The sequence below is a fragment of the Ursus arctos genome, unplaced genomic scaffold, assembly GCF_023065955.2.
Source record: "Ursus arctos isolate Adak ecotype North America unplaced genomic scaffold, UrsArc2.0 scaffold_23, whole genome shotgun sequence".
Lineage (NCBI taxonomy): Eukaryota > Metazoa > Chordata > Mammalia > Carnivora > Ursidae > Ursus > Ursus arctos.
In genome coordinates this window covers 42,558,859-42,586,215 of record NW_026622908.1, presented here as the reverse complement: position 1 = coordinate 42,586,215, position 27,357 = coordinate 42,558,859, and the positions used below count along the sequence as shown (strand labels likewise).

The 27,357-nt window shown below is 50.3% G+C and overlaps 1 protein-coding gene across 4 annotated transcripts in view; it reads right to left on the bottom strand.

The window, feature by feature from the left end:
- Positions 1-27,357, bottom strand: part of DPP3 (dipeptidyl peptidase 3) — a 34,909-nt gene that overhangs the window by 1,097 nt on the left and 6,455 nt on the right. For all 4 annotated transcript variants that reach the window (XM_026483129.4, XM_026483130.4, XM_057317316.1 and 1 more), the window contains exons 3-17: positions 21,415-21,504; positions 20,731-20,868; positions 20,132-20,206; positions 19,427-19,520; positions 16,331-16,461; positions 16,094-16,224; positions 15,961-16,019; positions 12,713-12,907; positions 12,421-12,533; positions 11,992-12,084; positions 10,552-10,614; positions 10,329-10,453; positions 10,093-10,213; positions 8,845-9,024; positions 2,363-2,525 (exon numbers count right to left, since the gene is read on the bottom strand). In XM_026483129.4, the coding sequence (XP_026338914.2) occupies positions 2,363-2,525; positions 8,845-9,024; positions 10,093-10,213; positions 10,329-10,453; positions 10,552-10,614; positions 11,992-12,084; positions 12,421-12,533; positions 12,713-12,907; positions 15,961-16,019; positions 16,094-16,224; positions 16,331-16,461; positions 19,427-19,520; positions 20,132-20,206; positions 20,731-20,868; positions 21,415-21,504 (1,771 nt within the window). The remainder of the gene's footprint in view (positions 1-2,362; positions 2,526-8,844; positions 9,025-10,092; positions 10,214-10,328; positions 10,454-10,551; positions 10,615-11,991; positions 12,085-12,420; positions 12,534-12,712; positions 12,908-15,960; positions 16,020-16,093; positions 16,225-16,330; positions 16,462-19,426; positions 19,521-20,131; positions 20,207-20,730; positions 20,869-21,414; positions 21,505-27,357) is intronic.

Genomic DNA, 27,357 nt, shown 5'->3' with positions numbered 1-27,357 from the left:
GGAAGCCTTTCCCTCCAACCTACTTCCACTGCTCTACCCACTCAGAGAGCCTTGCTGCGCTCTGTGGCACTGTGGGGGCGGGGGTGTAGCTAAGAGCACGGGCTCTGGGTTCAGACAGCACACGTTCGAATCCTGGTTCTGCCACCCACTAATTGTTCACCTCAGGCAAATACATGGCCCCTCGGTGTCTCAGTTTCTACCTGAAAAAGGGGGCAATAACTTCCTCCTGGGGTTGTTGGGAGTTAATCCATGCGAAGTTCTACCCAGTGACTGGCACACAGACGTCCTCACAAGTTCCTCGTCATCTTCACCATCGTCACCATCATCGCCGTCACCACCACCACCGCCACTGCCACCATACCTTTGAAAACCCCACCTGCTCTTCAGGCTTAGTTTAACCACTTCCTCCCCAGAACCTTCCCTGATTCCCTCAAAGGTGAATGTGATCTTCCCTTCTCTAAGTGTTCAGACCACCATTTGGGCCTCTTGGATGCTTATTAACGTTCCCTGGGTGTGATCATTTTTCTCTAGGTCTTCTTCCTGATGGACTGTGAGCTACTTGAGGCAAGGGCCTGGGTCTGATTCACCTCTCCATCCCCACGGGCCCACACAGGGCTGGACAATCAAAGAGATGATATTGTAACGAGCACTTACTATGTGTCCAGCATGATTTGTCCATTTACTCACTTGACATGCATCGAGCAGCTCCTGTGTGCCAGGCCCTATGCTAGCTGCCTGCTGGGGATGGGCCGTTCCTGCTAACGTGGAAGCAAGGAAGATGGGGAAATAGCCGACGGATGGAGCATGAAGGGATTGCTTTAGGTTGAGGGGTCAGGGACAGCCTCTCCCGGGAGGTGTCATTTAACACAGACCAAAATGACAGGAAGGACCAACCAAAGATTGGGGGAGGACTGTGCCCAGCAGAGGAAACTGTGAGTGCCAAGCCTATGGGAGTGGGGAGAGCTCAGGGGGTTGGAGAAATGGAAAGGCCATGAGCCTGGAGGCCAGTGAGCCAGGAGGGGTCCCTGAGGCCTGCCAGGGGTCAGGGCCAAATCCCCCGGGGCCTCTGGAGGGCAGCACAAAGAGTTGGAAATAGGCCTCTCAAATGTTTTCCTCGCCAGTAGAAGGTCATTGTTTCATTAACCCTTCACAACTGCCCGTGACTGTGGGAGTGAGGAGCACCCTTAATCTGACTCTAGGCTCCTCCAGTAAAGAGCTGCAAGCCTCAAGCGATTTTGTCTCTGTGCCTCAGTTTTCTTAACTGTAAAATGTAAACCGTAACTACCTCATTGGGTTATGGTGAGGATTTATTTCATTTTTGTAAGTGAGCTCTATGCCCAATGTGGGGCTTGAACTCACGACCTCAAGATCAAGAGTCGCATGGTGTACTGACTGAGCCAGCCGGGTGCCCCTCTGGTGAGGATTGACTGATTGATTGATTGATTGATTGAAGATGTTATTTGTCAGAGAGAGAGCACAAGCAGGGGGAGCAGCAGGCAGAGGGAGATGCAGGCTCCCCGCTGAGCAAAGAGCCCCCCCTTCCCATGTGGGACTCCATCCCAGGACCCTGGGATCATGACCTGAGCCAAAGGCAGACACTTAACCCGCTGAGCCACCCAGGCGCCCCAATGTGGTGAGGATTTAAAAGAGCGAAGCCACGGAAAGCAGTAAGAGCTGGAAGAAGTCCCTAATTCAGGTTTGCTGCAGGGTCAGCACACAATCAACACTGCTCTATGGATGAAGACAAGGTCACAGAGCAGCTCGGAAGCTCTGACACTGCGTGGGACCACCCCTGCTTAGGTGCCCCACGTGACCAGCATCAGGAAAGACAGGTCAGGACGTGAGAGAAAAGTGAATGCAGCAAGGGCCTCTAATACAACAGGTACAGGTGCAGTGGAGACAGGCTCAGGGCTTCTGGAAACAGAGTCATCACCTGAGAAGGGAGAGGGCTCAGGGGGCTGTGATCTCTCTCCTGGGCTCTGCAGAGTCACACTGTCCTTTGGGTTCCACCAGCCTGCTGGGTTCCAGCTCATGCCTCCCCCTCACCTCATCCCCAGGCATCGACAGGCCTGATTCCCCAGGACCATGCCTGGCCTCCCCATAAGCCCGGGGTCTGTCTGTTCCACTAGCCCCTGCTCTGTGGGTCTTCCACAAACCTCCGGTTGCTGTGTTATAAGCAGCACAGCCCTGCGTGTGTGGGGTGGTGGTGACAGATGCCAAGGTTTGGGGCCTAGGATTTGGCATGGGGAGGCCTGGGGCAGGGAGGGAGAGAGGCAGGAGTCACCCTAGGGAGACTTTCCTGAGCCCAGGGATGGGTTCCAGGCCTCCTTTGTCCATCAGAGGGGGCTGGGGAGTCCATTACCTTCAAGGCGAGTGTTGGGCTGAACGATGAGCTTCCGAGATTCCTTGCGGAGCAGCACTGTGTCCCTGAGGGTGAGGAAGCACTCAGGGGGCGCATCAGTGACCGCCGCGTACCCCTCATACAGGGCCCTGCCTCCGGCCACATCTCCTGTGGACTTCAACACCTGTGGGAAGGCAGAAGGGATTACTGCTTATGACGGGCACCCCCGGTGCCCCCATGGGGCTTTGCCAGGGGCCCCAGCCGGTTGTGCCCAGCCTGGACGGTATCTGCTCTCTCACCGTATTACTGTGCTGAATACGGGAGAAATGTAGATCAAGGGCTTAGCTCATAGTAAGTGCCTAGTAAAGTGAAGCTAATGTTTCTCATTTGAGCTGTAGACAGAGAAAGCATTACCATCATCCTCTTTAAAAAAACTTTTTTTCACACCCATAAAATACATAGTATATATATTAGGCTTTAATATATAGGTTACAAAGAATATAATACATAGGTGATAAAATATAATAAGACACCCATACAACCAGCACCCACCTTAAGAGTTAGTTCTCTCCTTTTTTTTTTAATTAAAAAAACTTTTTTATTTTTATTTTTTTTAGAAAGTAGTTTGGTTTTTTTGAAGATTTTATTTATTTATTTGACAGAGACAGCAGTGAGAGAGGGAACACAAGCAGGGGGAGTGGGAGAGGAAGAAGCAGGCTCCTAGCAGAGGAGCCTGATGTGGGGCTTGATCCCAGAATGCTGGGATCACGCCCTGAGCCAAAGGCAGACGCTTAACAACTGTGCCACCCAGGCGCCCCTAATTTTTATTTTTTTAATTAAGTAGGTTCCATGCCCAATATGGGGCTTGAACTCACAACCCTGACATCAAGAGTCTCATGCTTGGGGCACCTGGGTGGCTCACTGGGTTGAGTCCCTGCCTTTGGCTAGGGTCATGATCCCGGCGTTCCAAGACTGAGCCCTGCGTCGGGCCCCCTGCTCAGCAGGGAGTCTGCTTCTCCCTCTGTCCCTCACCACCCCCCAAAATAAATAAAATCGTAAAAAAAAAAAAAAAAAGAGTCGCATGCTCTACTTACTAAGCCAGCCAGGGGCCCCAAATTAGCTCTTCCCTTGACTGCATCCCGGGGCTTCCTGTCTGAGGAAATAATCCTCGATTCTGTGCTTATCATTCCTTTATGTTCCCTGAATTCTGCTCTGGACCATGTTATTTTAACTTTTGCTTATGTCCTGTGATTTGCTTTTTCTGCTCGAGCTCCGTGTGAGGTTCGTCTGTGTTCGGGCACGCAGCCTGAGTTCACCCTCCTCACTGCTGTCCACGGTTCCCCGTACAAACACCCGCAGGTGCATCTCTTCCGGTGATGGGGGCAGCGGGGCTGTCTGCTATTCAGCACCGCCGTGCACACCCGGGCGCCTCCTGCTGAACAGAATGAACGGACGCAGGTTTCCCCGGGAGAATCGGTGCTCTGGAGGTCAACGAGCCCACGCTGCTCTCCGAAGCCGCTGCAGCAGCTGATGCTCCCGGAGGCGGCGGCTGGCAGCCCTGCCCGCTCTGCGTGCCAGGCCGCTGCCGGCAGTTCTTCATCTTTCCAAGCTGGTGGGTATAGAGCTCATGTGGTTTAAGCCGTGCTTTCCCGATTGCTCAAGAGGTTAAACATCTTCCCATAAGCTGATGTGTTACTTCGGTTCATGAGTTTTGCTTATTTTTCTGCAGGGTTGTCTATTCTTCCTCGCTGTTTTTTTTGTTTTGTTTTTTAAGTTCTTTATATATTTAAATACTAACCTTTTGTTCACACTTAAGTGGTAAAGACCCTATCCTAGTTTAAGACTTGTCTTCTCCTATTCTTTATGGTAACTTTTGATGAATAAAAGCTACTCTTATTTGTATTTTTAATTTTATTTACGTATTTATTTATTTTTAAAAGACTTAAAGTAATCTCTACACCCAACGTGGGGCTCTAACTTACAACCCTGAGATCAAGAGCCACATGCCCCACCGACTGAGCCAGCCAGGTACCCCCCAAAAAGCTATCTTTGATGTAGTTAAAGGGACTGATCTTATCCTTGATGGCTAGTGCTTCTTGTGCTTAGGGAAATTCTCCTTCACTCTGAGGTCATGAAGATATTCTTCTCTGTTAAAAATTTTGCCTTTTCTACGTAAGCCATAAACCCTGGGACTGACTTTGCGTATGGAGGAAAGCGGAAATCCAGTTCGTCTCTGCATGAGGATAACCTGTTGTCAGCATGACTTGTTAAATGGTCCCTCCCTTCTCTCATGGTGTGCAATGTCCCTTCTGTCACACACCAGAGTCAAAGACTGGTTCTTGGTTCTGTTCCACTGGTCAATTTGTCTATTCCTGCCCCAGGGCCACACCGAACTTAATTATCTTAGAATGAATTTTGGTATCTGGGGCGAGTCCCCCAACCTGTTTTGCTTCAGGAGTGTCTTGGCTCCTTATTGGTGATCCTTTATGCTTCCGTCTAAATTTCACAATCAGGGCGCCTGGGTGGCTCAGTCAGTTGAGCGTCCAACTCTCGACTTCGGCTCAGGTCATAATCTCAGGGTTGTGAGCTCGAGCCCTGCATGGGGCTCTGCACACAGTGGGGAGTCTGCTTGGGATTCTCTCTCTCCCTCTGCACCTCCCCCCCCGCACACTCTTAAAATATAATAAATAAATAATAAATTTTGCAATCAGCTTGTCAAGTTCCATGAAAAACCCTCTTAGGACTTTTTTCTCTTAAGACTTTATTTATTTGAGAGAGAGAGCAGAGTGAGCAAGAGAGAGCACACGAGCCAGGGGTGGGGGGTGGGGGGAGGGTAGGGGCAGAGGGAGAGGGAGAAGCAGGCTCTCTGCTGGTCAGGCGGCTGGATCCCAGGATCCTGGGATCATGACCTAAGTCAAAGGCAGATGCTTAACCGACTGAGCCAACCAGGCGTTCCTCCCCTTGGGACTTTATTCAACCTTATGAAACTTTTATTGATTTCATCAGTTTGTTTGTAGATTCTTTGGACTTGCCTAGGCATATAATCTGCAACACGAAGAGTTTTATTTCTTCCTTTTTAATGCCTAAACTTTACATTTTTTATCTTGTTTCCTTCCAAAAGCTAAGCCCTTCAGCAAACTGTTGATCAGACGTGGAAATAGGGAGCATTTTTGTCTTTTTTTTTTCTGATTTTTAAGGGGCCGTTTTAGTGTTTGAACAGATGATAGTGACTGTATTTTCATTTTCTGAGACATTCTTTATCAGTTAAGAAAATTCTTTTTGGGGCGCCTGGGAGGCTCAGTCAGTTGAGCCTCCGATTCTTGGTTTTCACTTAGGCCATGATCTTGGGGTCGTGGAATTGAGACCTGAGGCTCCGCACTCAGCAAGGATTCCGCTTCTCTCCTTTACCCCCTTTTGCTGCCCCTCCCCCATCTTTATTTTTTTAAAGATTTATTCATTTCATTTAATTTTTAATTTTTATTTATTTAATGCCTTCTCCCACCTTCTTGCTCTCCTTTCCTCTTGGAGCTTCAGTTTACACACCTTAGACCTTTCTGCACTGTCCCCCATGACTCTTCACCTCTCTTAAATTTTCTATCTTGGTCTCTGTGCCACACGCTCTACGCTTTCTTTTATCTTTAGCTGGACCTCAAACCTGTTTAACCCGCCTATTTTTAGTTTCAGTGGTGATACGGTTTATTTCTGGGAGTTCCATTTGGTTCTTTTCCAAATATCTGACATTTTGTGGGTCTGATCCTTACTTCGGCCAGTTTGCAGGTGGCAAAGTAGGACTCCTCCTAGGGCTCCCTCCAAGTAAGCCTCTACCCCTCAGACCCAGGGTTACAAGGATTCTCCGGGGGGCGGGGGGGACCTCCGGAGGGACAGTTAAAGAGAACATCTCATCTTTCTCTCTTCCCAGTAGTACGGAGCACCCAGAAAGTAGCAGACACACATTCGCCGAGCCGACATGTCAGACCCCAGCAGCTTAAACCGGAAAGCCGGTAACATGGATGCCAGTGGGAGGCGAGACAGGTAACAGGGAGGAGGCCTGGCGAAGCGGAGAGTCATGCCACGTCCAAATGCCCGGATGTGGGGGCTGCTGCTGTTTCTGCCCGTTGTTTACATGGGACTTGAGCCTACGTTGCCAGTCCTCCCGAGAAGCCAGAAATACAGATTTATACACAACACGAGGTGAGCCAAAAAGGACAGCGTTTGTGACCCTGGCTGAAGCCTCTCCTTGTGGAAATGTCTTCATCCTCCCTACCTGCTATCTCCTTGCTGTGCTCTTGGCTTTTGCTAGGGGGCTGATAAGACAAAGAGCCACACCAACGATGCTTCCATATTCCGTACGTCCTGTAAAGCTATTGCTGAGGAGACTGTCTGTCCTGCTGAACGATTCCTCTTACACAGAGACCCAACTGGCTCAGTCCCTCGAATGGGACACTCTGTGCTTGTTCGATACTCGGTCCCAGTTCATCATTGGACTAGGACTTGGCAGATTTGATTCTTTCATCCAGTAGGACTTATTATTATTAACGGACTACTTCAGAATAATTCAAGATAGAGAGAAAAGTTGCAAAGATAGAACAGAGAGTTTGCATATGCCCCTTGCCCCGTTTCTCCTGTTGTTAACACTGTATAAAACTGGTGCATTACTATCAGCTAAACTCTAGGCTTTTTTAAATTTCACTAGTTGTCCCATTAATGACCTTTTTCTATTCCAGATCCAAGACCCATACTGCATTTTGCATCTACTGATTTTTTTTTTAAGATTTTATTCATTTGAGAGAGAGAGAGCAGGGGGAGGAGCAGAGGGAAAGGGAGAGGGAGAGAATCTCCAGCAGACTCCATGCTGAGTGCAGAGCCTGATGCGGGGCTCAATCCTGGGACCCTGAGATCATGACCTGAGCCGAAATCAAGAGTCGGACACAACCTACTGAGCCACCCAGGAGCCCCTGCTTCTACCGATTTTTTTTTTTTTTAAGTTTTATTTATCTGAGAGAGAGCAGAGCGAGAGAGCACATGAGTGGGGGGAGTGGGAGAGGGAGAAGCAGGCTCCCCACTGAGCAGGGAGCCTGATGAAGGGCTCGATCCCAGGATCCTGGGATCATGCCCTGAGCAGAAGACAGATGCTCAAGCTACTGAGTCACCTGATTTTTAATTTCTAATTTTATTTTCCTTAATGGCCAAACACATAACTTTTATTAAAAAATGTGTTAAGGGGCGCCTGGGTAGCGCAGTTGTTAAAGCGTCTGCCTTCAGCTCAGGGCGTGATCCCGGCATTCCGGGATCGAGTCCCACATCGGGCTCCTCTGCTGGGAGCCTGCTTCTTCCTCTCCCACTCCCCCTGCTTGTGTTCCCTCTCTCGCTGGCTGTCTCTCTCTCTGTCAAATAAATAAATAAAATCTTTAAAAAATAAAAAATAAAATAAAAAATAAAAAAAATAAATAAATAATGTGTTAAATCCTTTCTGAAAACAGCTGGGAGTATCATCATGGAGATATTTGCTGAACTGAAGGCTGGGCCTTCTATCGGTTGAAAAAGCAGGACCCAGTTCCAACGGAAGGTACTGCACAGTGAAGAGCGGGCCTTGAGTGGTTCTCAAACTTTGCTGAACGTCAGACTCACCTGGCAGGCAGGTGAACATGCAGATTCCTGGGCCCTGCTCTCACAATTTCTGAATGGGTCTGGGGTGGTGCCCAGGAATCTGCATTTGTTGGCTGCTTCTGGGTGATGCTGATGCTGCCAGTCCATGGGCCACACCTAATGTCACACTGGCTTGGATTCGCAACATACTATTTGCTCAGTATGTTGTGTCATTTGCTTCCTGCCCGGTGAGGCAGGGGATGTATCTCATTTAACAGATGAGAAAAGTGGGGCCCAGCAAAGCAGAGTTTGTTTGCCCCAATTACATGGCTGGTTAATACTGACATCAGAACCCCAAAAGGTCCCGACTCTAAGCATTCCTACGTAGGAGGGAAGCCAGGGCCATGCTGACCACTGTCCTTCACCCACTAAGCTCCAGGCCTCCTTCTGTCCCTCAACCCACAAAGCTCATTCCAGTCTCCAAACCAGACTTTGTGCTTTCTGTTTCTTCTGCTCTTAGACCTTCTCATAGCTGGTTCCTGCCTGGCACTCAAATTGAAGCTTAAACGCCATCTCCTCCAAGAAGCCTTCCCTGACCACCCAGGCTAAGGAGGCTCTGCATTCCTTTCCCCTCTAATCTCATTTGCTATCGTATCACCAAGTTTTATTGTCTTTCCAGCTCTTGTCATGATTTGAAATCATCTCATTCACTATTGTTTACACATTCACTACAACATAAGAAACTGCTTACAACTTATGCTCAGTGCCTGGCATATGGTAACACTTAGTACACACACTTGTCTGATGAATGAATGAATCAATGAATGAACAATCGAATGGATGATCAGAAGGCTACGAGGCAGTGCTCGAGGGTGGGGAGACAGGGTGAGGCTGGCGGGCAAGAGGGCTCCACTTACCTGAAGTTTCCTCAGGAACCGCTCCAGGGCGGGCTTGCCCACAGGCCGGATCTTGTTGCGGTCAAGGCGGACCCGGGCATCTGGGCGCCCATCAGCGCCTGTGGTGGGAGTGACAGTAACGAGTCCCTCGCCAGCCTCCAGCAAGACCCTCAGGATCACAAACCGGGCCTGCATGTGAGCCTGCCGGAGCCAAGAAGAAAGGAATCGTTTATATCCCTGAGATAAGACATTTCAGAAGCTTGGTTCAAAGCCTGATATATAGTACGTGCTCATTAATTGTCGATTATTCTTACCACTTTCCTCACTCTGTGGGTCTTTTCTGCCTATTCCTCTCCCCTTAAATGCTTCCACCCCTCTCCGCTCACAGGAGAAGGCAGGCTGCCCTGGGAAACAGGAAGGCCATTTCCAAGCAGATCCCAGAGCCCTGTGCTTCCCTTACCAACCACCATGCCCTTCGCTGCTCCAGAGCCCACTCTGATGACAGCAGATACAATCCAGGTCACCAAGCACGTTCTCTTCTACAATCTTGTTTGCATTCAACAGTGGGACCAAGTGGGCATCATGAACCCCAGTTTACAGATGACAAAACAGAGCCCCAGAGAGGTGAAGTGTCACACAGGGTCACACCGCTGTTAAGGGAGATCAAGGACTCCAACCTAAGTTTCCTGACTCTAAAACGTGTGTTGTTCTGATGACATAAGATTGCCTCCTCCAAACATACTTGTATGACTTTTAAGAACATTCCTATTGTTCACCTGATTTCCAAAGTACATGTCATAACCGAGCAGCCTAGCCTAACAGCTCTGGAGGCAGACTGCTTGGATTTGAATCCTGGCTCTGCTACTTACCAGCAAGTTACTTAATCTCTTTGTGCCTCAATTTCCTCATCTCTAAAATGAGAGTAATAATAGCACCTACCTCCTGGGGTTGACACGGGGAACAAAGAGTTAATTCAGGTAAAGTGCTTAGAACCGTGTGTGGCAGAGTTAAATCTGACACAAGTCAGCTATTACCAGTCGTAGTAAAATCACCTAATTTGATTTGCCCTGAGAGGCGGGCCGGGAGATTATCACTCCCATTGCACAGACAGGGACACTGAGGCTCACAACAGTGTGACTTACCCCATAAGCAGTGGAGTCTGGATTAAACCCAGTTCATGCGCCTCTTAGGGTGATACAGTTGTCCCATCCCTACACCTAGAATCCTGACCTTGGCCCCCGCGGCAGGCCTCCCCCTGCCGGCTCCCACCTGTCTCCAGCTGGAGGCCTCAGGGGTGTAGAACTCCAGAGCGAGCAGCCCAGCCCGAACCATGTTGAGCCAGTTCACATAGATCACATCTTCTGCATCAGCCCCCTCGAAGCCAAAGATCCTGGGGGAGGGACAGGGAGGTGGCAGGGGCAGTCAGAGGCTGCCTGGGTCCTGACCCCCGCCAGTGCGCCCTCTGTCCACAAGGGAGGCCCACCCCCCATGCCTGCTGCCCGTACTCCAGCACTTGGGGGTTGAGGCAGAGGTAGAGGCCCACACTTTCAGCGCGGCATTCTTCATAGCTAGAGGCGATGGTGCTGAACTTGCTGTCCCAGGTCTCCCCGCTCCGGTACCAGCTCTGAATCTGGGAGGGGAGGCCCAGGAAGTAGGCTCAGGGGCAGCTGTCACCCCAGCCAGGCCCAGCCTCCCAGTCCCGGGGGGCTCCGCCGAGGCCGCCCTCACCTGCTCCCCCGTCTCTGGGTTGATCACTGCCTCCTGGTCAAAGTTAAATGCTCCTTTCTCGTCCTGCAGAAGAGTCAGGACATGGGGCAAGTGAGGGAAAGGTGCCTCTATCCCAGCCCAGTACTTCAGCCCGGGGATTTGAGTGCCATCCGTGTGCTGCTGCCTCCGAACCGGAGTCCTGTGACCCTGGCTGCCCTCTCAGAGCCCCCAGCCACGTGAAAACCCAGCCCTGGGATCTCCGGACCCCAGACATGTTCCAGAGGATGGGCTAGAAAGCTTGGCTGCTGCTCCCCTACGTGCTTCCCAGCCCCTCTCCCCACGCTGGCAGAGACCACAGCCTGGGATTCTCTACCTCCGATAAGCATCAGCCTCGTGATCCACTCCGTGTGCCAAGTGTCTTTTATGCACCATCCATTTATTCCTCACAACCACCCCCCCCCGGAAGGTTCTATTACCCCACTTCACAAAGGAAGAAAATGAGGCCCAGAGACTGTGAGCCCCAAAGTGGAATCAGAGCACATAACCTCCACGCACACTATCTCTTGACAGTAAACCCATTTCCAGAGGGCCTACTGTATCAGGCAAGCCCTAGGGATTTGCTTTTATTCCTCATGGTGGCCCGTATGGTAGCAGTCAGGGTCCCTGCTTTACAGAGGGGCCAACTGAGGCTCAGGAAGGAGAACTGACTTGTGCAAGGACACGGAGTAGCCACATTTGTTCCCACGTCCCTTGACTTCAAAACTAGGAAAAGGCTAGGGCCAGGCTACTGCCCCATTCGCTGCTCTCTGAATTGTCCTGACCTCCAGCCCCTCCTGACTCAGGGATGTGCCGCACCTCGCAGGGAGGAGACCCAAACCAGAACCCCGCTCTCTCTGATGTCCTGGCCCTGCCCGCCTCTGGTCATCTCGTCTGTGCAGCTCCGTGCTAGGGGTCCTTAATGGGCTCTCCTCAGCCTGGTAGAAAGGCTGTCTGTCTTCTTTATATTCCCTGAGTGGGTGTCACAGGGGCTCCAGCCACTCTGGCTGGCAGGAAGGGGCTGCTCTCGCGAGAAGCGACTCACTCCTTATTAATACCTGGAAAGGTACAGGTTTTCCAGGGAATAGTAGTCCAAAGACAGACCATGCCGCAGCCTCAGGACTGGGAGCCTGCAGAGACTGCCCCTCACAGCCTCGCTGTCCCTGGGGCTGGCTGAGTCACACCTCCAGGGCAGGCTTCCTTGGCCTGAGCCAAGCCATTCCTCCAGTGCAGGTGACCTCAGCTGGACTGTCCTGCGGGCACTGCACCCTTGGGGCTCCCGGGGCATCTCGGGAGAGGGTGAGATAGGAACTTCCCTCCTTCAGGGGCCATTTTCCCCACCTAATCCAAAGCCCCTGAGGGCAAAGACAAAGAGCTTCACCCTGGGCAGGTGGATCATGGGGGAGGGGAGCTGCCAGGTCTCACCTGCACGAAGAGCTTGCCGCTGCCGTGGCCCAGCAGCTCATGCAGTCCCACCTGCACATCAAAGGAGGGCCCCTTCCAGCGGATGTACAGGTCCTGCCAAGACAAGCAGAGGCCATGCTATCCGGCCCACCACAGCCACACAGCCTGCTGATGCCGCCGCTGCCAAACTGAGGGTCTGTGGCCTCCTTCCTGCCAGGATCCATGGGGCCCCCGCTCGGCCCATCTCATCCTTGCAACCACCCGGAGGAAGGGACTGCCTCCATGGTCTGACAGGTGAGCCAACAGGCCAAGTGTCAGGGCCACCAGGCCAGGAAGCGGCAGAGCCAGGATGGCAGCCGTGCTCTTCCCTCTCCATGCACTGGGCTCCCCATCTTCGTGTGTTCGCCGGCAGGCCAGGCCCGTCCGCAACCTTGGGCTGCCGGTGCCCACCTTGTCCTCCTCCTCCAGGAAGGTCAGCTTCTCCCGCTGCGTGGCATAGGCCACAGCCAGCACGTTCCCCAGCGACACATTCTTGAAGCCATCTGTCTGCCGCAGGTCGTCATCTGGAGAAGGTGGGGAGAGAACCAGGGAAAAGACACAAAAATCAAGGGCCATGGATAAGGAGTCTAGACAAGAGGATGGGGCTGGGCTGGAGAACTGAGCGGGGCACGTGGCCAGGGCAACGGTGTGCAGAGGGAGGGGCGACTCGTAGGGGCCACTGCTGCGGCTTGAGGAAGCTCACAGTTGGGGATGTTGATGCCAGCAGGGATGCCAGAGCCAGAGAAGGTGAGAACGTCCAGGGAGGTGAAGTCGGGGGTGAGGAACTTGTCCTTCTCGAAGGCCGGGGGCCAGGGCAGCTCCTTCAGCAGCTGTTCTGCACTTGCCACCAGGCACTCAAACTTGGCGCTCATGGCCTTATTCACCATGGCCACAAAGCCTGTAGGGACAGAGGTGGGCTGTGGGCTGGCAGGGCTCGGGAGGGGTCCCGTACCCCACTCAACTCCACGACCCCTCCAGCCATCACGCAGGTACTCATGTCTGCTGTGTGCAATACGCTTTGTGGGCCAGTGGGGAGAACAGGGACCCAGGCCTGGCCCCGCCTTCGTGGAGGTCACTGGGGCGGGTGGGATGTACAGAAGACTTCACTGGGTAACATCTGAGATGGATCTTAAAGGAGATGGCGGGGAGCACACAGATGGTGGTGGGTGAAGGTCAGATCCCCAGTGGAAGGGACTGCATGAGCAAAAAACACGTTCTTCTTTTGGAGGCGACTGAACTGTCCTGCATGGCTAGAGCACCCGGCTTGCGAGGTGGTGACTGAGGCTGCTACGCAGGAGGCCTGGGACTGATCCTTTTAGGTTTAATGTAGTCGGAGACCTAACTTCCGTTTCCGTTTCCAAAGTTGCACTCCATAAGATGCAGTTGCTATGAGAGCCTTCATAAAGAAAGGGCTTCCTGGTCAAAAAAGTTTGGATAATACTATATGCTCTATCTCTAATTTCTTAGAGATTCCTAACGTACATTTGCATAGTAGAGGCACTGAGGAGTCCTGCAGGCAAGACCCCTTGCTGCTTGGCACTGAACCCTTCTTGGTGTAATTCCTCCATGAACTACACCTTGGAAAGGCCTGGCCTAGACTACTGCGTGGTCAGGCTCCTGCAAAGAATGGATTAACTTGGCCAAGGGTCAGACGTGGTTGGACTTGGCAAAGTCTCCCGGTCTGGAGCCACTGTGTCAGGTGGGACGGATATAGCAGGTCAGGAAGACAGGATGAGTAAAACAGCAAAGAAGAAAAAGCAACCTCCGGGACTGGGGAAATAAATTAGGGGGCAGATGTGACGGCACACCATGCAACTGTTAGACACGCAGTACAACAGCACATGTCATGGGAATTTATAACATTACGCAGCTATTAAAAAGAACATGGGGGGGGGCGCGCCTGGGTGGCTCAGTCAGTTAAACATCTGCCTTCGGCTCAGGTCACGCTCTCAGGGTCCTGGGATCGAGCCCCGCATTGGGCTCCCTGCTCCGCGGGGAGTCTGCCTCTCCCTCTCCCTCTGTGCTCTCTCGCTCTCTCTCAAGCAAATAAATAAAATCCTTAAAAAAGAAAAAGAAAAAAGAAAAAGAACAGGAGGGGAGTCTGGCTGGTTCAGTCGGGAGAGCGTCTGACCTTTGATCTCAGGGTCATGAGTTCAAGCTCCACATCAGGCGTGGAGCCTACTTAAAGAAATAAACAAATAAGTCAAAATAAAAAGAATGTGATAAGTCTATACGTACTGATACGAAAATATATCTAAAATATTCAGTGAAAAAAGCAAGTGGCAGAACAATCCATAGAACAATCTCATCTACCTGGACAAGTTAAAAGTTTCGTGTGTGTGCTTAAATGAAGCTGGGGAAAGATCTGTCCTCAACCGTGTGAACCGTGGTGACCCCTGGAGGGGAGTGTCACAGGGACCGAGTTCACATTTTATCCTACATACTTCTGTCTTGTTCCAATTACTTAGAACAAACATGGATTTTTAAATCACACACACACACACACATTTTTAAGCGTTTATAGCTCTATATAAAAACAAAAAGCAGGGGCGCCTGGGTGGCTCAGTTGGTTGAGCGGCCGACTCTTGGTTTCAGCTCAGGTCATGATCTCGGGGTCCTGGGATCAGGCCCGAAGTCGGGCTCCGTGCTCAGCCAGGGAGTCTGCTTGGGGATTCTCTCTCTCCCTCTGCTCCCACCCCCCCACCGGCTTGCACTCTACCTCGAAAATAAATAAATAGATAAATCTTAAAATAAATAAATAGATAAAAACACACGCAAAAAGCCCAACAAGGTACACTCCCAATTTTAACCTTGAGGTGGGAGCAATTGCGGATGATTTTTTTTAATGTATTTTCAAAATTTGTGACCGTGAACAGGGACTACTTTTCCTTTTTTTTTTTTTTTAAGATTTTATTTTTAAGTAATCTCTACACCCAGTGTGGGGCTCAAACTCACAACCCCGAGATCAAGAGTCGCACACTCTACTGAGCCAGCCAGGCGCCCCTGGACTACTTTTCTAATAACTACAATGATTTAGGTAAAGAGGCTCTGAGATCAAGGCTGCTTAGGAGGTTCTGGGGTCTTGGCCTTCAGAGAGGCCTGGAGAATCAGGACCCAGGCAGGGAAGCTGCAGGTGTGCACACCGTCCTCCCCTCTGGCCCCTGCACCACCTGTGCCCTGGGCCTGCATCTTTGGGCTCAGATCTAAGCTGATCTTTGGGCTCAGATCTGGGCTGCTGGGGCGGTCCTCTCTCCTCCCAGGCTAATCTCTCTGGCTTCCAGCAGTTGGATGCTCCAGATTCTGTCCCCAGGGCTGGGGAGGGTAAGGCTGGGCACAGAAGTCTAAATCCTCACGTGGATGCCCTGCCTCGCACAGGGGGGTCCGGCGGGGGTATGGATATAGGCATGGGGGGCCAAGGCGGCCTCCCACCTGCCCTGGGATGACAGCAGCCCAGCCAAGTTCACAATCACGATGTCGATTACGCTTCCATACACCCAGGACCTTTTATGTGCCTGGCATTGTGCTGAGCAGCCTGCATATGATACCTCACTTCCCATCACACCCAGAGGGAGTGACCGATGCTCAGATATGGGGTTTACCCAGCTGGGCAGTCACACAGCCGGTGAGTGGCAAAGCTGGGCTTGGAATGGCTGAGGCCTGTGCCCGGATCAGACAGCAGAGGGAGCACAGCGAAGTGGCTCAGAGCCAAGGTGCCGGTCTGGGCCACTCAACAACTATGCCTCGGTAACCACTTCTGTAAAGTGAGGATACCAATTGTCATGGGAGGACAGTGTCCAAACGAGCTCCTATACCTAAGTGCCCAGTGCCTGGTAAGTCATCAACACTGGTTCTGGTTATTTGTATTATTATTGCCAAGTGGGGAGGGGAAAACCCTCAGGGAACGTGGGGATAAGCATTTGCAAGCTGACCCCCCCTCCTCCCAGAAGTTACCTTCAAACTCTCCACGGGAACCAAAAGGGTCTCGGTAGCTCTCGATGAACCCGATGTAACTGGGGGAGTAAAGGGCAGAGATGGAAGAGGGGCAGGCAGGGGGGGGCAGCCGGGGTGAAGGCTGGTGCCTCACCTCTCCACGATGGGGCCTTTGTCCTGTATCCAGAAGCGGGAGCCCCTCTTGTGGGCCTCGATGGAGCCCTGGGTGAAACTTTCTATGTAATGAGCCAGCATCTGTTCCTGCCGACTGTTGGCTGCATACGCCTGGGGGTGAGCAGGGGTCGGTCAGCCTCTGGCCACCTACCCACCCCGACGCCTGTCTTTGCTGCCCAGAGGGAGCTTGCACAGCTCAGCCCCCAGCCAGCCTTACCTTGGACTTCTCCAGATGCTCCACCACTTTTTGGAGGATAGGTGCATAGTCTCCCCGAGTCACCTGGAAATGGCTCCCCCGGAATTCGTAGCTCTTCAACTTGGAAGTCATTTCAGAATGCAGAGCAGGCTCTGAGGGGAGAAGGATCGCTCAGGGAAAAGGCTAGTGTAAGACACCCCAGCAAGCTTCTCACCGTGACACCCTTACTCTAAGATCTTCAATGACTCCCCGCTGCCTACAGAAATTAGTATAAACTTTCACTTTCGAAAAATATATAGATTACATAATAGGAAATGTTCTAAGTGCTTTACACATGTTAACTCATTTAAGCCTCACATCAACTCTGGGGGGGAGTTATCTGCATTGTACAGATGGGGAAACTAAGGCACGGAGAGTTAAAGTAAGTTTCCAAAGGTCACATGGGCAGCAAGGGGCAGAACAGGATTCAAACTTAGGGTGGCAAACTGTATTTAGAAAGACAGTCATCCCTGAAATGTAAGGAGCCTTATAAGGAGCCGAGAGGGTGAACAGGAAATAGGAGACACAATGAGAGAAGATGCTGGAGAGGTGAGGAGGGGGACGTGAGCCAAGGAAAGCAAGCCACCTCTAGAAGCTGAGCTGAGAGGCGAGGACACAGATTGCCCCCTGGAGGCTCCAGAACGAACTGGAGTCTTGTTTCAGACTTCGGACCCTCAGAACAGTAACAATACATTTGTGTTGTTTTATGCCAGCACATTTGCGGTGATTTGTCGTGTTTTGCTTGTTGTCGCTTAGCAGTAGGATCGACTTCTAGGTTATGTCGTAAAAGAAAAAAGATAACCACGGTATCTCCCACCCCCCAACGTGACATCCCGCGTCAGGATGCGGGGCCTCTCTGCCCTCCTCCTGACACGGGGCAGGCTTGTGACTCCAGGAGAAGTGACGCCATGGGGCTGCCGAGGCCAGGTCACACAAGGTGCCACAGCTTCTGCCTGGCTCTCTTGGAGCGCTCCCTCGTGGAGGCCCGCCAACATGAGCCACGTGAAGAAGCCACGTGGGGCGCTATGGCCCAGAGCCCCTGCTGACAGCTGACAGCTAGCTGACAGCTAATATCTTCCCCCAGGCGTGGGAGTGAGTGAGCCCCTGGCTGCTGATGGCACCCCAGGCCCCGAGGCCCCCCGGCTGAGGTCTCGGATGTTGTCACCAAGCAAAAGCTGTTCCTATCGTGCCCCATCCCAACTCCGGACCCACAGAGTCTGTGAGCCTGAAGAGGTGGGTGTATTTCACTGAATTTGGGGGGCATCTGTGCACAGCGAGAGATAACACAACAGGTGCACTCAGGCAGCCTGGCTCCCGCCACACCGTCAAGCACCGTCGTATACACAGTAGACGATACGGAAGTACGGGCTCGCCTTATATTCCAGTGTGATCTGCTCCTGTTCCCAGGAGCCCAGTATCCTTTTCCTTAGTCAAACCCAACAACACGCCAGTCACTACACTTTCCCTCCACCACGCTCTGCGGCTCACACCGTTCCCTCCAGCAGGGTTCCAGTGCCGTCTTCATCTAGCCCCACACCACAGATCTGAGTGTCTACCAAGTGCGAGCCATGGGGGAGACAGCGGTCAGTGAAACACACAATTCTTCCTCCTCCGGAGGAGCCCATAGTCAATAACAACAAAAAAGCCTGGGAAATTAGAGGGTGTGCTGATGGGAAAAGAGAATGACAGTCACGGAAAGACGGGCAGGGGTCCTGAAGAAGGTGATGTCCAGGCACGGCCTAGACGATGAGCAGGTGTTCATCACGTGAATGGGAGGGAGGACGTGGAGGTGGGAAAGGGGACAGACCGTGCAAAGTTCTGGACAGCGTATGTAACAACATGGGGCTTTCAGGGGACTGTAAACTGCTGAGCACGGCTGGGGCACAGAGTCTAAGTGGGAGGCCAGTGGGGGTTATGAGGCTGGGGGCTGGGAAGTGGAAAAGGGAGGGCCAGGTTGCAAAGGTCCTCATAGGGGCCTGGATATTTCAGTCCACACTGCATGCATTTCCCTCTCACCTGGTAACAGACCCCAATTTTCCTCCGAGAAACCCCCTCTCCCCACCTCCAATTCAGGTGCGTGGGAGGGGCTGACCTCATCACCCGGCTCTAAGGTAAATTTGGGATCAGGGTTCAGACAATCAGAGATCTATCTGTCTCCTGACCACAGGCATCGGTTCGCAGATAAATACGGGACCCAAAACAGAGAAACTAGAGCCACTCCCAGACCTTATTGAAGAAACTTCTGGGAGCAAAGGGCCCTCTTTCTGCTGGAGTGGCCAGGCTGGTGACTATCAGGCCCTGTGTGGGAGGAACACGCCATGGATGAAGTGAGAGAGTGGAGCCCCGAGACAGAGAGAGAAATCTCTCGGAATACGGTCCAAGCAGCTGGGTCCAGCTGTGCTTGAAGCCATCCCTCTCCAGGCTTCTTAATTACCCAAGCCTGCTAAGTCCCCTTCTGGTTTGGGCAAACGTGCCATAGATTCTTCACTTGCCAAGAGTTCAGAATGGTAGAGCCCTCGGAGGTGGATTTGGGCTTTGCCTGAGGGAACCCTGAGAGATACTGAGGAAGCCGACTCTAGTATGTTCGCCATCTCCCCCTTTCTGTGCTCTCCCGAACCTCCAAGACCCATAAGGCCACCTCTTCCACTAAGCCTTCGCTGATGTGCGGTTTGGATTTCTCTTCTAGTCTGTCATGGGGCAGGTGGCCCAGCCTCTGTTCCCATTGTTCACGCAGATTGTTATCTTTTGTGCCACTGCCTGAAGGATGGGGACTGTCAGAGGCTTGCGGCAGTAACATCCACCAAGTGGCATGGAGCCCCTCTCCCTGTCCTCATGTTTCCCCCCAAATCTTTACTGTTGCACCCAGCACCGGGGCTAGGGTCCCCTCACAGGTACCACCGGACGCAGAGCACAGCAGGGAGCACGGCGCCCAGGTCTGCAGTCAACATGTGCCATAACTATCACGACTGTTACTTCCTGCAGGACCCACTAACCCTGTCCCCAGTCCGCCACCTCCCAGCCCACCCCCAAGCCGGGAGTGCTGAGGAGGAAGTAGAAGGGGTGTGTGAAGCAGCTCACCCGTGCTGAGCACAGAAGCCAGCCGCACCTCGTAGCAGGCCCTCCCATCCTGGCTGACACCCTTGAAGAGTCGCGTGTTGTAGGCACTGAGGTTCTGGAAAAGACCAGGGCAGGGTTTGGGGAAGAAGAGTAAGGCCAGAGGGGGCTGCAAGGTGGGAGGAGAGAAAGGGGTTCACACTCGGGAGACAAGGTACAGAGGGAAGCAGGCAGGGTCCTCCAGGGGATCCTGCCTGAGTCCGCTGCGATGGGGAGAGAGCAGGTGGGCCGGCCACGGCCAGGCTCTCCCGCTCTGCTTGATACGCTGAGCACTAACGTTTACGAAGCACCGACTCCACTGTGCCAGCTGACCCGGGGCCACAGGAGGCAGCAAGTGTGGAAACTGCTTACACAGCTGCTGGGAGGTACACCCCACAAGTGGACCCCAGGCCCCAATCAGAAGCGGCTCTGATGTTCCGGACTGTCCTGCCCTGAGGCTGTCACGAAGGCCTTCAGCCTGGGGCGGGCAGGGGCGGCTTCATCACTGGCACATGTGGGACCCTCTTCCTCGCTGGAGTCAGGCCAACTCTTAGACAAGGATTCCCAAGTCTTTTCTACTTCAAACACCCAAGATGCTGTGCCTCTGGACCCAAGCTGAGACCCGGGAGCAGGCGCCAGTGGTGAGGAGGCCCCGTCAAACCACTGTCCCAAGTCCCCCAACCCTCAAACCTGTGAGTCCAGAAAGTCTTGGGCCAGTTTGGCATCTTCCATGGTACAATCCCCAGAGAAGTAGGTGGTGATTCCCTGTAGGAGAAAGGGACAGATGGGAAGGGGGAACGGCCAAGGGCAGGACACATTCCCCCAGCCCCCGGCTTCCTGCACCTCCTCCCAGCAGCCTCTACCCTGCCCTCTCCATATCTTTCCAGGGGAGAAAACAGTAACACAAATCACACACAGAGGCCCATCTCCAGCCTTCCCGCAGCTCTGCTCCAGCCTTTCGCGGCTGGCAGACCCTGAGGCTTGCCATGTCCCTCACACCGGGCGGCTGCCAAGTGGCCTCCAGAGGCCGGAAGCCCGGGCTCCCTCCTTTCCCATCTTCCTCTCCTCAGCTCCCTCTAGCTCTCAGCTCTTCTCTTCTCCCCTCCCGCACACACCACCCCAGGATGTCAGAATCAGAAGGGCATTCAGAAAGCATTCCACCCAACTTGCTTCCTAGTTTACAAATGACGACACTGAAGCCCACTGCCTCCTTATCCGGTACCCTTCCCTCCATGCCAGGTGACTCCGAAGGATGCCCTCTACTCCCCTGTATGGTTGGGGGGCCTCACCTCCTTCCCCAGCCCAAGGTGTCGAAGCCTCGGCTCCAGAGAGAACATGAGCTCCCCGCAGGTCTGCCAGAGGCTCCTGACTTCTTCCGGGTGCTGCTGAGCCGCCTTACTCCCCAGGATCACACGTTCCAGCTTCTCCTGCAGGGGAAGAGGCCATGGGCTCGGCCACACGGCGCAAGCCTGTCTTCTGGACCCTCCACGCCCACCCCCCAGCTCTTCTCCCGCAGTCGAAGACCTGGCTCAAAGTGCGGCCGATGGACAAGCAGCATCGGCTGTTGCTTGAGAAATGCTGAACCTCAGACCCCCTGTGGACCCGTTCAGTCCGAAGCTGCATTTCAACAAGACGTCCAGGTAACGTGTGTACGGTGAGTGCTGAGAGCCTGGGGGCAGGAACTGCCTCTGCCCCCAAGGGGCCCGACCTCCACAGTCCCAGTGAGGGACCCACCGTGCCCGGGCCGCTCTACCATCCCCAGTGAAGACATGACCAGGCTCCATTGTTGCAAGTACTTAAGTTCACACAACCTTCTCTTGTGTGCCCTCAGGTCAGCACCATCAGGAAGAAACATTGCTTTCCCTTTATATGTGAGGAGCGTGGCAGCGACGGGGTCAAGGCTCCGCTTAGGCCCCCACTACCTGCCCGCCAGCCCCAAATTCCTCACCTTCCTCAGCCCTCCCTCAACTCACCTTGGGCAGGTTGGGAACAAACTTGGTGTCACCAAAGGACTTGTAGTTGCCCATGTTGGAGTAGACACCCGCAGCATAGACCAGGAACGCCTGGGGGGGAGGTGGGCATCAGAGACCTGGCAGCCCAGTCCCCCACCCCAACCCCACCCCAGGGAGGTTCCTTCCTGAGATGTTAACACCCAGAGGAACCAGTATAGGCGAGGCTGGGAAATCTGGGGGCAGGACCCAGATCCCGGGAGGCCCCCATCTGGCCCCAACATACTTTCACAGACCAATCTTCCCACACCCATTGTCCAGCCAAACTGATCTTCTCAGCAGCCCCCAAACACACCCACCCCTTGGTTCCCACTACGCCCAGCACCCTCTCAGCCACCCGCGGCCATGCCACACGACCTCTGAAGCCGAGCTGAAACACCACCTCTGCCTCCTTCTACAGAAAGCCTATCGTGCCCCCAACCAGCCAGGCAGCTGGCACTGGAAGCATCAAATGTTAGAGCTGGAGGGGCCTCGATCATCTGCTTTATAGCTTTCCAGGCCCAAAACTTGGTCTCCCTTCCTCTGGCAACAAGACCTCAATCTTCCTCTTGGGAAGGGGGGGCTCTCCCTTCCCTGACTCCGGGGGTAAGGCCCAGGCTCAAGCTAGACAGTAAGAGCCCTACCTAGGCAATTTCCTAGTGGCAAAGAACCTCTGTTTTTATACTAGGGATCACCGAGCCTGGAGCCCCTGGAGCTCCCCTGTTGGAGTGAAGAAAGCAAAGCAGAGAGATGAAGACTGCGTCAAAATGGTATCACTGAGCCCCTGAATCCAGCCATGACCAAAGCCTGCCCTAGCCCTGGACTTTGCAATTATGTGAGCCAATAACTCTCTCTTTTTCAAAATGGACTTTATTTTTTAGAGTATTTTAGATCCACAGCAAAACTGGGCAGAAAGCATACAGATTTCCCGTGTACCTGCTGTCATTATCCTACTTATTTGCAATTCCCTAATGACATAGGATGTGGAACATCTCTTCACATGCTTGCTTGCCATCTGCATATCTTCTTTGGTAAAGTATCTGTTACAGTCTTTGGCCCATCTAATTGGATAGCTTGTTTTCTTATTGTTGAGTTTTAAGAGTTCTTTATATATTCTGGCTAACAGTCCTTTATCAAATACTATCTTTTGCAAATATTTTTTCCCAGTCTGTGGCTTGATTTTTCATTCTCTTGACAATGTCTTTCACAAAGCAGAACTTTTTAATTATATTGAAGCCCCGCTTATCAACTATTTCTTTACAGATCATACTTGGGGTTGTACCGAAAAAGGCATCTCCATATCCAAGGTCATGTAGATTTTCTATGCTATCTTCTGGGAGTTTTACAGTTTTGTATTTAACATTTAAATCTGTGATCCATTTTGAATTAACTTTTGTGAAAGATGTAAGGTCCACGTCACGTCTGGTCTAGATTTTCTTTCTTCTTTTCTTTCCTTTCCTTTCCTTTCTTTCTTTCTGCTTGTGGATGTCTGGTTGTAACAGAACCATTTGCCGAAAAGACTGTTTCTACTCCATTGTGTTGTTTTGCTGCTTTGTCAAAGATCAGTTGACCACAGTAATGGGGGTCCATTCCTGGGCTCTTTATTCTATTGCATTGATCTATTTGTCTGCCCTTTTGCCAACACCAGTCTTGATTACTGTAGCTTCAGAGTAAGTCTTGAAGTTGAGTGGTGCTGAGCCTCCAACTTTGTTCTTCTTCTTCACTCTTTCCCCAATATTGTGTTGAAAAAAAAATAATTTGCTGGGATTTTTAATCACATTGCATTGACTCTATAGATAAAGTTGAGAAGAACTGACATCTTTTTTTTTTTAAAGATTTATTTATTTAGTTAGTTATTTGAGAGAGTGAGAGCACAAGTGGGGTTCAATCCCAGGACCCCGGGATCATGACCTGAGCCGAAGGCAGATGCTTCACTGACTGAGCCACGCAGGCGCCCCAAGACCTGACCTCCTGACAATACTGAATCTTCCTATTCATGAACATGGACTATCTCCCCATTTATTTAGTTCTTTGATGTCTTTTATCAGGTTTGCAGTTTTCCTCATATAAGTTTTGTACATGTTTTCTTGTATTTTTAAACTACATATTTCACTTTCTTGTGTGCTATTTAGAAATGGTATTATGGTTTTAATTTCAAATTCTTATTGTTCCTTTCTGGTATATTAAAAGCAACTGACTTCAGCATACATATATATATATATATATATTTTTTTTTTTTTTTTAAGATTTTCTTTATTTATTTGTCAGAGAGTGGGGGGAGAGCAGAAGCAGGGAAAGAGGCAGGCAGAGGGAGAAGCAGGCTCCCCACTGAGCAAGGAGCCCGATGCAGGACTCGATCCCTGGACGCTGGGATCATGACCTGAGCTGAAGGCAGACACTTAACTGGATGAGCCACCCAGGCATCCCCTGACTTTTGTGTATTAACTTTGTACCCTGTAACTTTGCTATAATCGCTTATGAGTTCCAGGAGTTTTTTGGTCAATTCTTTTGGATTTTGCACATAGATGGGCACTCATGTTTTCTGCGAACCAAGACGGTTTTGTGTCTTCCTTCTTAATCTGCATTCGTTTTATTTCCTGTTCTTACATTATTGCATTAGCTAACACTTCTGGTACAACACTGAAAACAGCGGTGAGGAGACTTCCATGCCTTGTTCCTGAACTTAGTGGGAAAATTTGAGTTTTTCACCATTAATATGATGTTAGCTGTAGGGCTGTTGTAGAGGGGAAACTCCCCTCTATTCCTAATTTCCTTAGTTTTATCATGAATGGGTGCTGGATTTTGTCAAATGCTTTTTCTGCACCTATGGATTTGATCATGTGGTTTTCTTCTTTAGCTTGTTGAAGTGATGAATTATTTATTTTCAACTGTTGAACCAGATTTGCACACCCAGGATAAATCCTACTCGGTCATGGTGTATAGTTTTCTACACATTGTTGGATTTGATTTGCTAATATTTTGTTGAGGATTTTTGCATCTATGTAAATGAGAGATAATGGTCTGTAGTTTTCTTTTCTTGTAATGCCTTTGTCTGATTTTGGTATTAGGATAATGTTGGCCTCATAGAATTAATTAGGAAGGATGCCCTCTGTTTCTCTCTTTTGAAAGAGATTATAGAGGACTGGTATAATGTCCTTAAATGTTTGGTATAATTCACCAGTGAACCCATGTGAGCCTGGTGTTTTCTCTTTGGGAAGATTATTAATTACTGTTTCAATTTCTTTAATGCCCATGGGATTTATAGTGATGTCTCATCTTTCATTTCTGATATTAATATTTTATGACTTCTCTCTTATTCCCTTAGACTGGTCAAAGGCATATTAATCATTGTAGTCTGAATGTTTGTGTCCCCCATCCTAATTCATACATTAAACTCTAACTCCCAAAGTGATGGTATTAGAAGGTGGGGCCCTTGGGAGGTGGTTAGGTCGGGAGGGCAAGAACCCTCATCATTGGGATTAGTGCCTTATAGGAGACACCAGAGAGCTAGTTCATTCATTTCACTATGACAGGACACAGTGAGAAGTCAGCAGTGTGCAAACTGAAAGAGGGCTTTCACCAGAACTTGACCGTGCTGGCATCCTGAACTTGGACTTTCAGCCTCTGGACTATGAAAAATAAACTTCTGTTTATAAGCTACTCAGTGGTATTTTGTTACGGCGGCCTAAACAGACTAAGATATCTGTTTTGCTGATCTTTTCAAAGAACCAGCTTTTGGTTTCATTAATTTTCCCCACTGACTTCCTGTTTTCAATTTTATTGATTTCTGCTCTAATTCTTTTTATTTCTTTTCTCCTGCTTACTTTGGATTTAATTTGCTCCTCTTTTTTTTTTCCTAAGGTGGAAATAGATCTTTCTTCCTTTCTAATATATGCTTCAATGCTATAAATTTTCTTCTAAGCACTGCTTTTGCTACATCCCCCAAATTTTGATAAGTTGTTTTCATTTTAGTTCTCTCTCTCTCTCTATATATATATATCTTAAAGATTTATTTGAGAGAGATCGCGCGTGCATGGTGGGGGGTAGGCAGAGTGAGAGGGAAAGAGAGTCTTAAGTAGATTCTGTGCTGAGCCCAGAGCCCGACATGGGGCTCAATCTTACAACCCTGAGATCACAACGTAAGCCAAAACCAAGAGTTGGATGCTTAACTGACTGTGCCACCCATGTGCTCCCCCCGAAACAAAATTTTTTTAAGTAGGCTCCATGCCCAGTGTGGAGCCCAAGGCAGGTCTTGAACTCATAACCCTAAAATCAAGACCTGAGTTGAGATCAAGAGTCAGCTGCTTGGGGGTGCCTGGGTGGCTCAGTTGGTGAAGCGTCTGCCTTCAGCTCGGGTCATGATCCCAGGGTCCTGGGATCAAGCCCTGCATCAGGCTCCCTGCTTAACAGGGAGCCTCCTTCTCCCTCTCCCTCTGCCGCTCCCCCTGCTTGTGCTCACTCTCTCTCTCTCTCTGTCAAATAAATAAATAAATAAATAAATAAATAAATAAATAAATAAATAAAATCTTAACAAAACAAAACAAAACAAAACAAAAGAGTTGGCTGCTTAACTGATTGAGCCACCCAGGCACCCCTTAGTTAAAAATATTTTTTAAATTTCTCTTGAGATTTCTTCTTTGACCCGTGTGTTATTTAGAAATGTGTTGTTTAGGGGCGCCTGGGTGGCACAGCGGTTAAGCGTCTGCCTTCGGCTCAGGGCGTGATCCCGGCGTTATGGGATCAAGCCCCACATCAGGCTCCTCCTCTATGAGCCTGCTTCTTCCTCTCCCACTCCCCCTGCTGTGTTTCCTCTCTCACTGGCTGTCTCTATCTCTGTCAAATAAATAAGTAAAATCTTTAAAAAAAAAAAAAAAAGAAAGAAAAGAAATGTGTTGTTTAATCTCCAAATATTTGGGGATTTTCCAGCTATCTTTCTGTTGTTGATATCTAATTTAATTTCATTTTTATCTGAGAGCAACATTGTAGTACTTCCATTCTTTTAAATTTGTTAAAATGTGTTTCATAGACCCGAATGTGGTCTGTCTTAGGGGATCAGCCACATCAACTCGAGAACACATATTCTGCTGTTGTTGGATGAAGCAGACTACAGATGTCTAGATATCCAGCTGACTGATGGTGTTGTTGAGTTCAACTACGTCCTTACTGATTTTCCGCCAGATCTGCTAGACCTGTCTGCTAGAAGCATGTTAAAGTCTCCAACTATAGTAGTGGATTCACATGTTTCTCCTTGTGGTTGTTACCAGTTTTTGTCCTGAATACCTTGATTCTCTGTTAGACACATACACATTAAAGACTGGTGTCTTCTTGGAGAACTGACCCTTTTATTACTATGTAATGCTCTCTTTATCCCTGATAACTCTTCAGGCTCTGAAGTTTGCAAAATTAATATAGCTACTCCCATTTTTTTTTATTAGTGTTGGTATGGTATACCTTTCTCTATTTATGCTTAATTTATATGTATCTTTATATTTAAGGGGCTTCTTGTAGACAACATATATTTCAGTCTTGTTTTTTGATCCATTCTGACAACCTCTGTCTTTTAACTGGTACATTTAGACCACTGACAGTCACAGTAATTACTGATACGGTTGGATTAGTAATGGACACTAGATGGTTGGATATGGACACTAGATGGTTGGATATGGACAACCATATTTGTTGTCCTTGTTCTTTGTTCCTATTTTTGTCTTCCATTCTTTTTCTGTGTTTTGTAGTTTTAACTGAGCCTTTTACATGAGTCCATTTCCTCTCCTTTCTTACTTTATCAGTTATAATTTTTTACTTTTTAGTGGTTGCTCTAGATTTTGCAATATTCCTTTATAACTAATCCAAATTCATTCGTTCGTTCTTTTTCTCTTTCTTTCTTTCTTTCTTTCTTTCTTTCTTTCTTTCTTTAGAAAGAGAGAG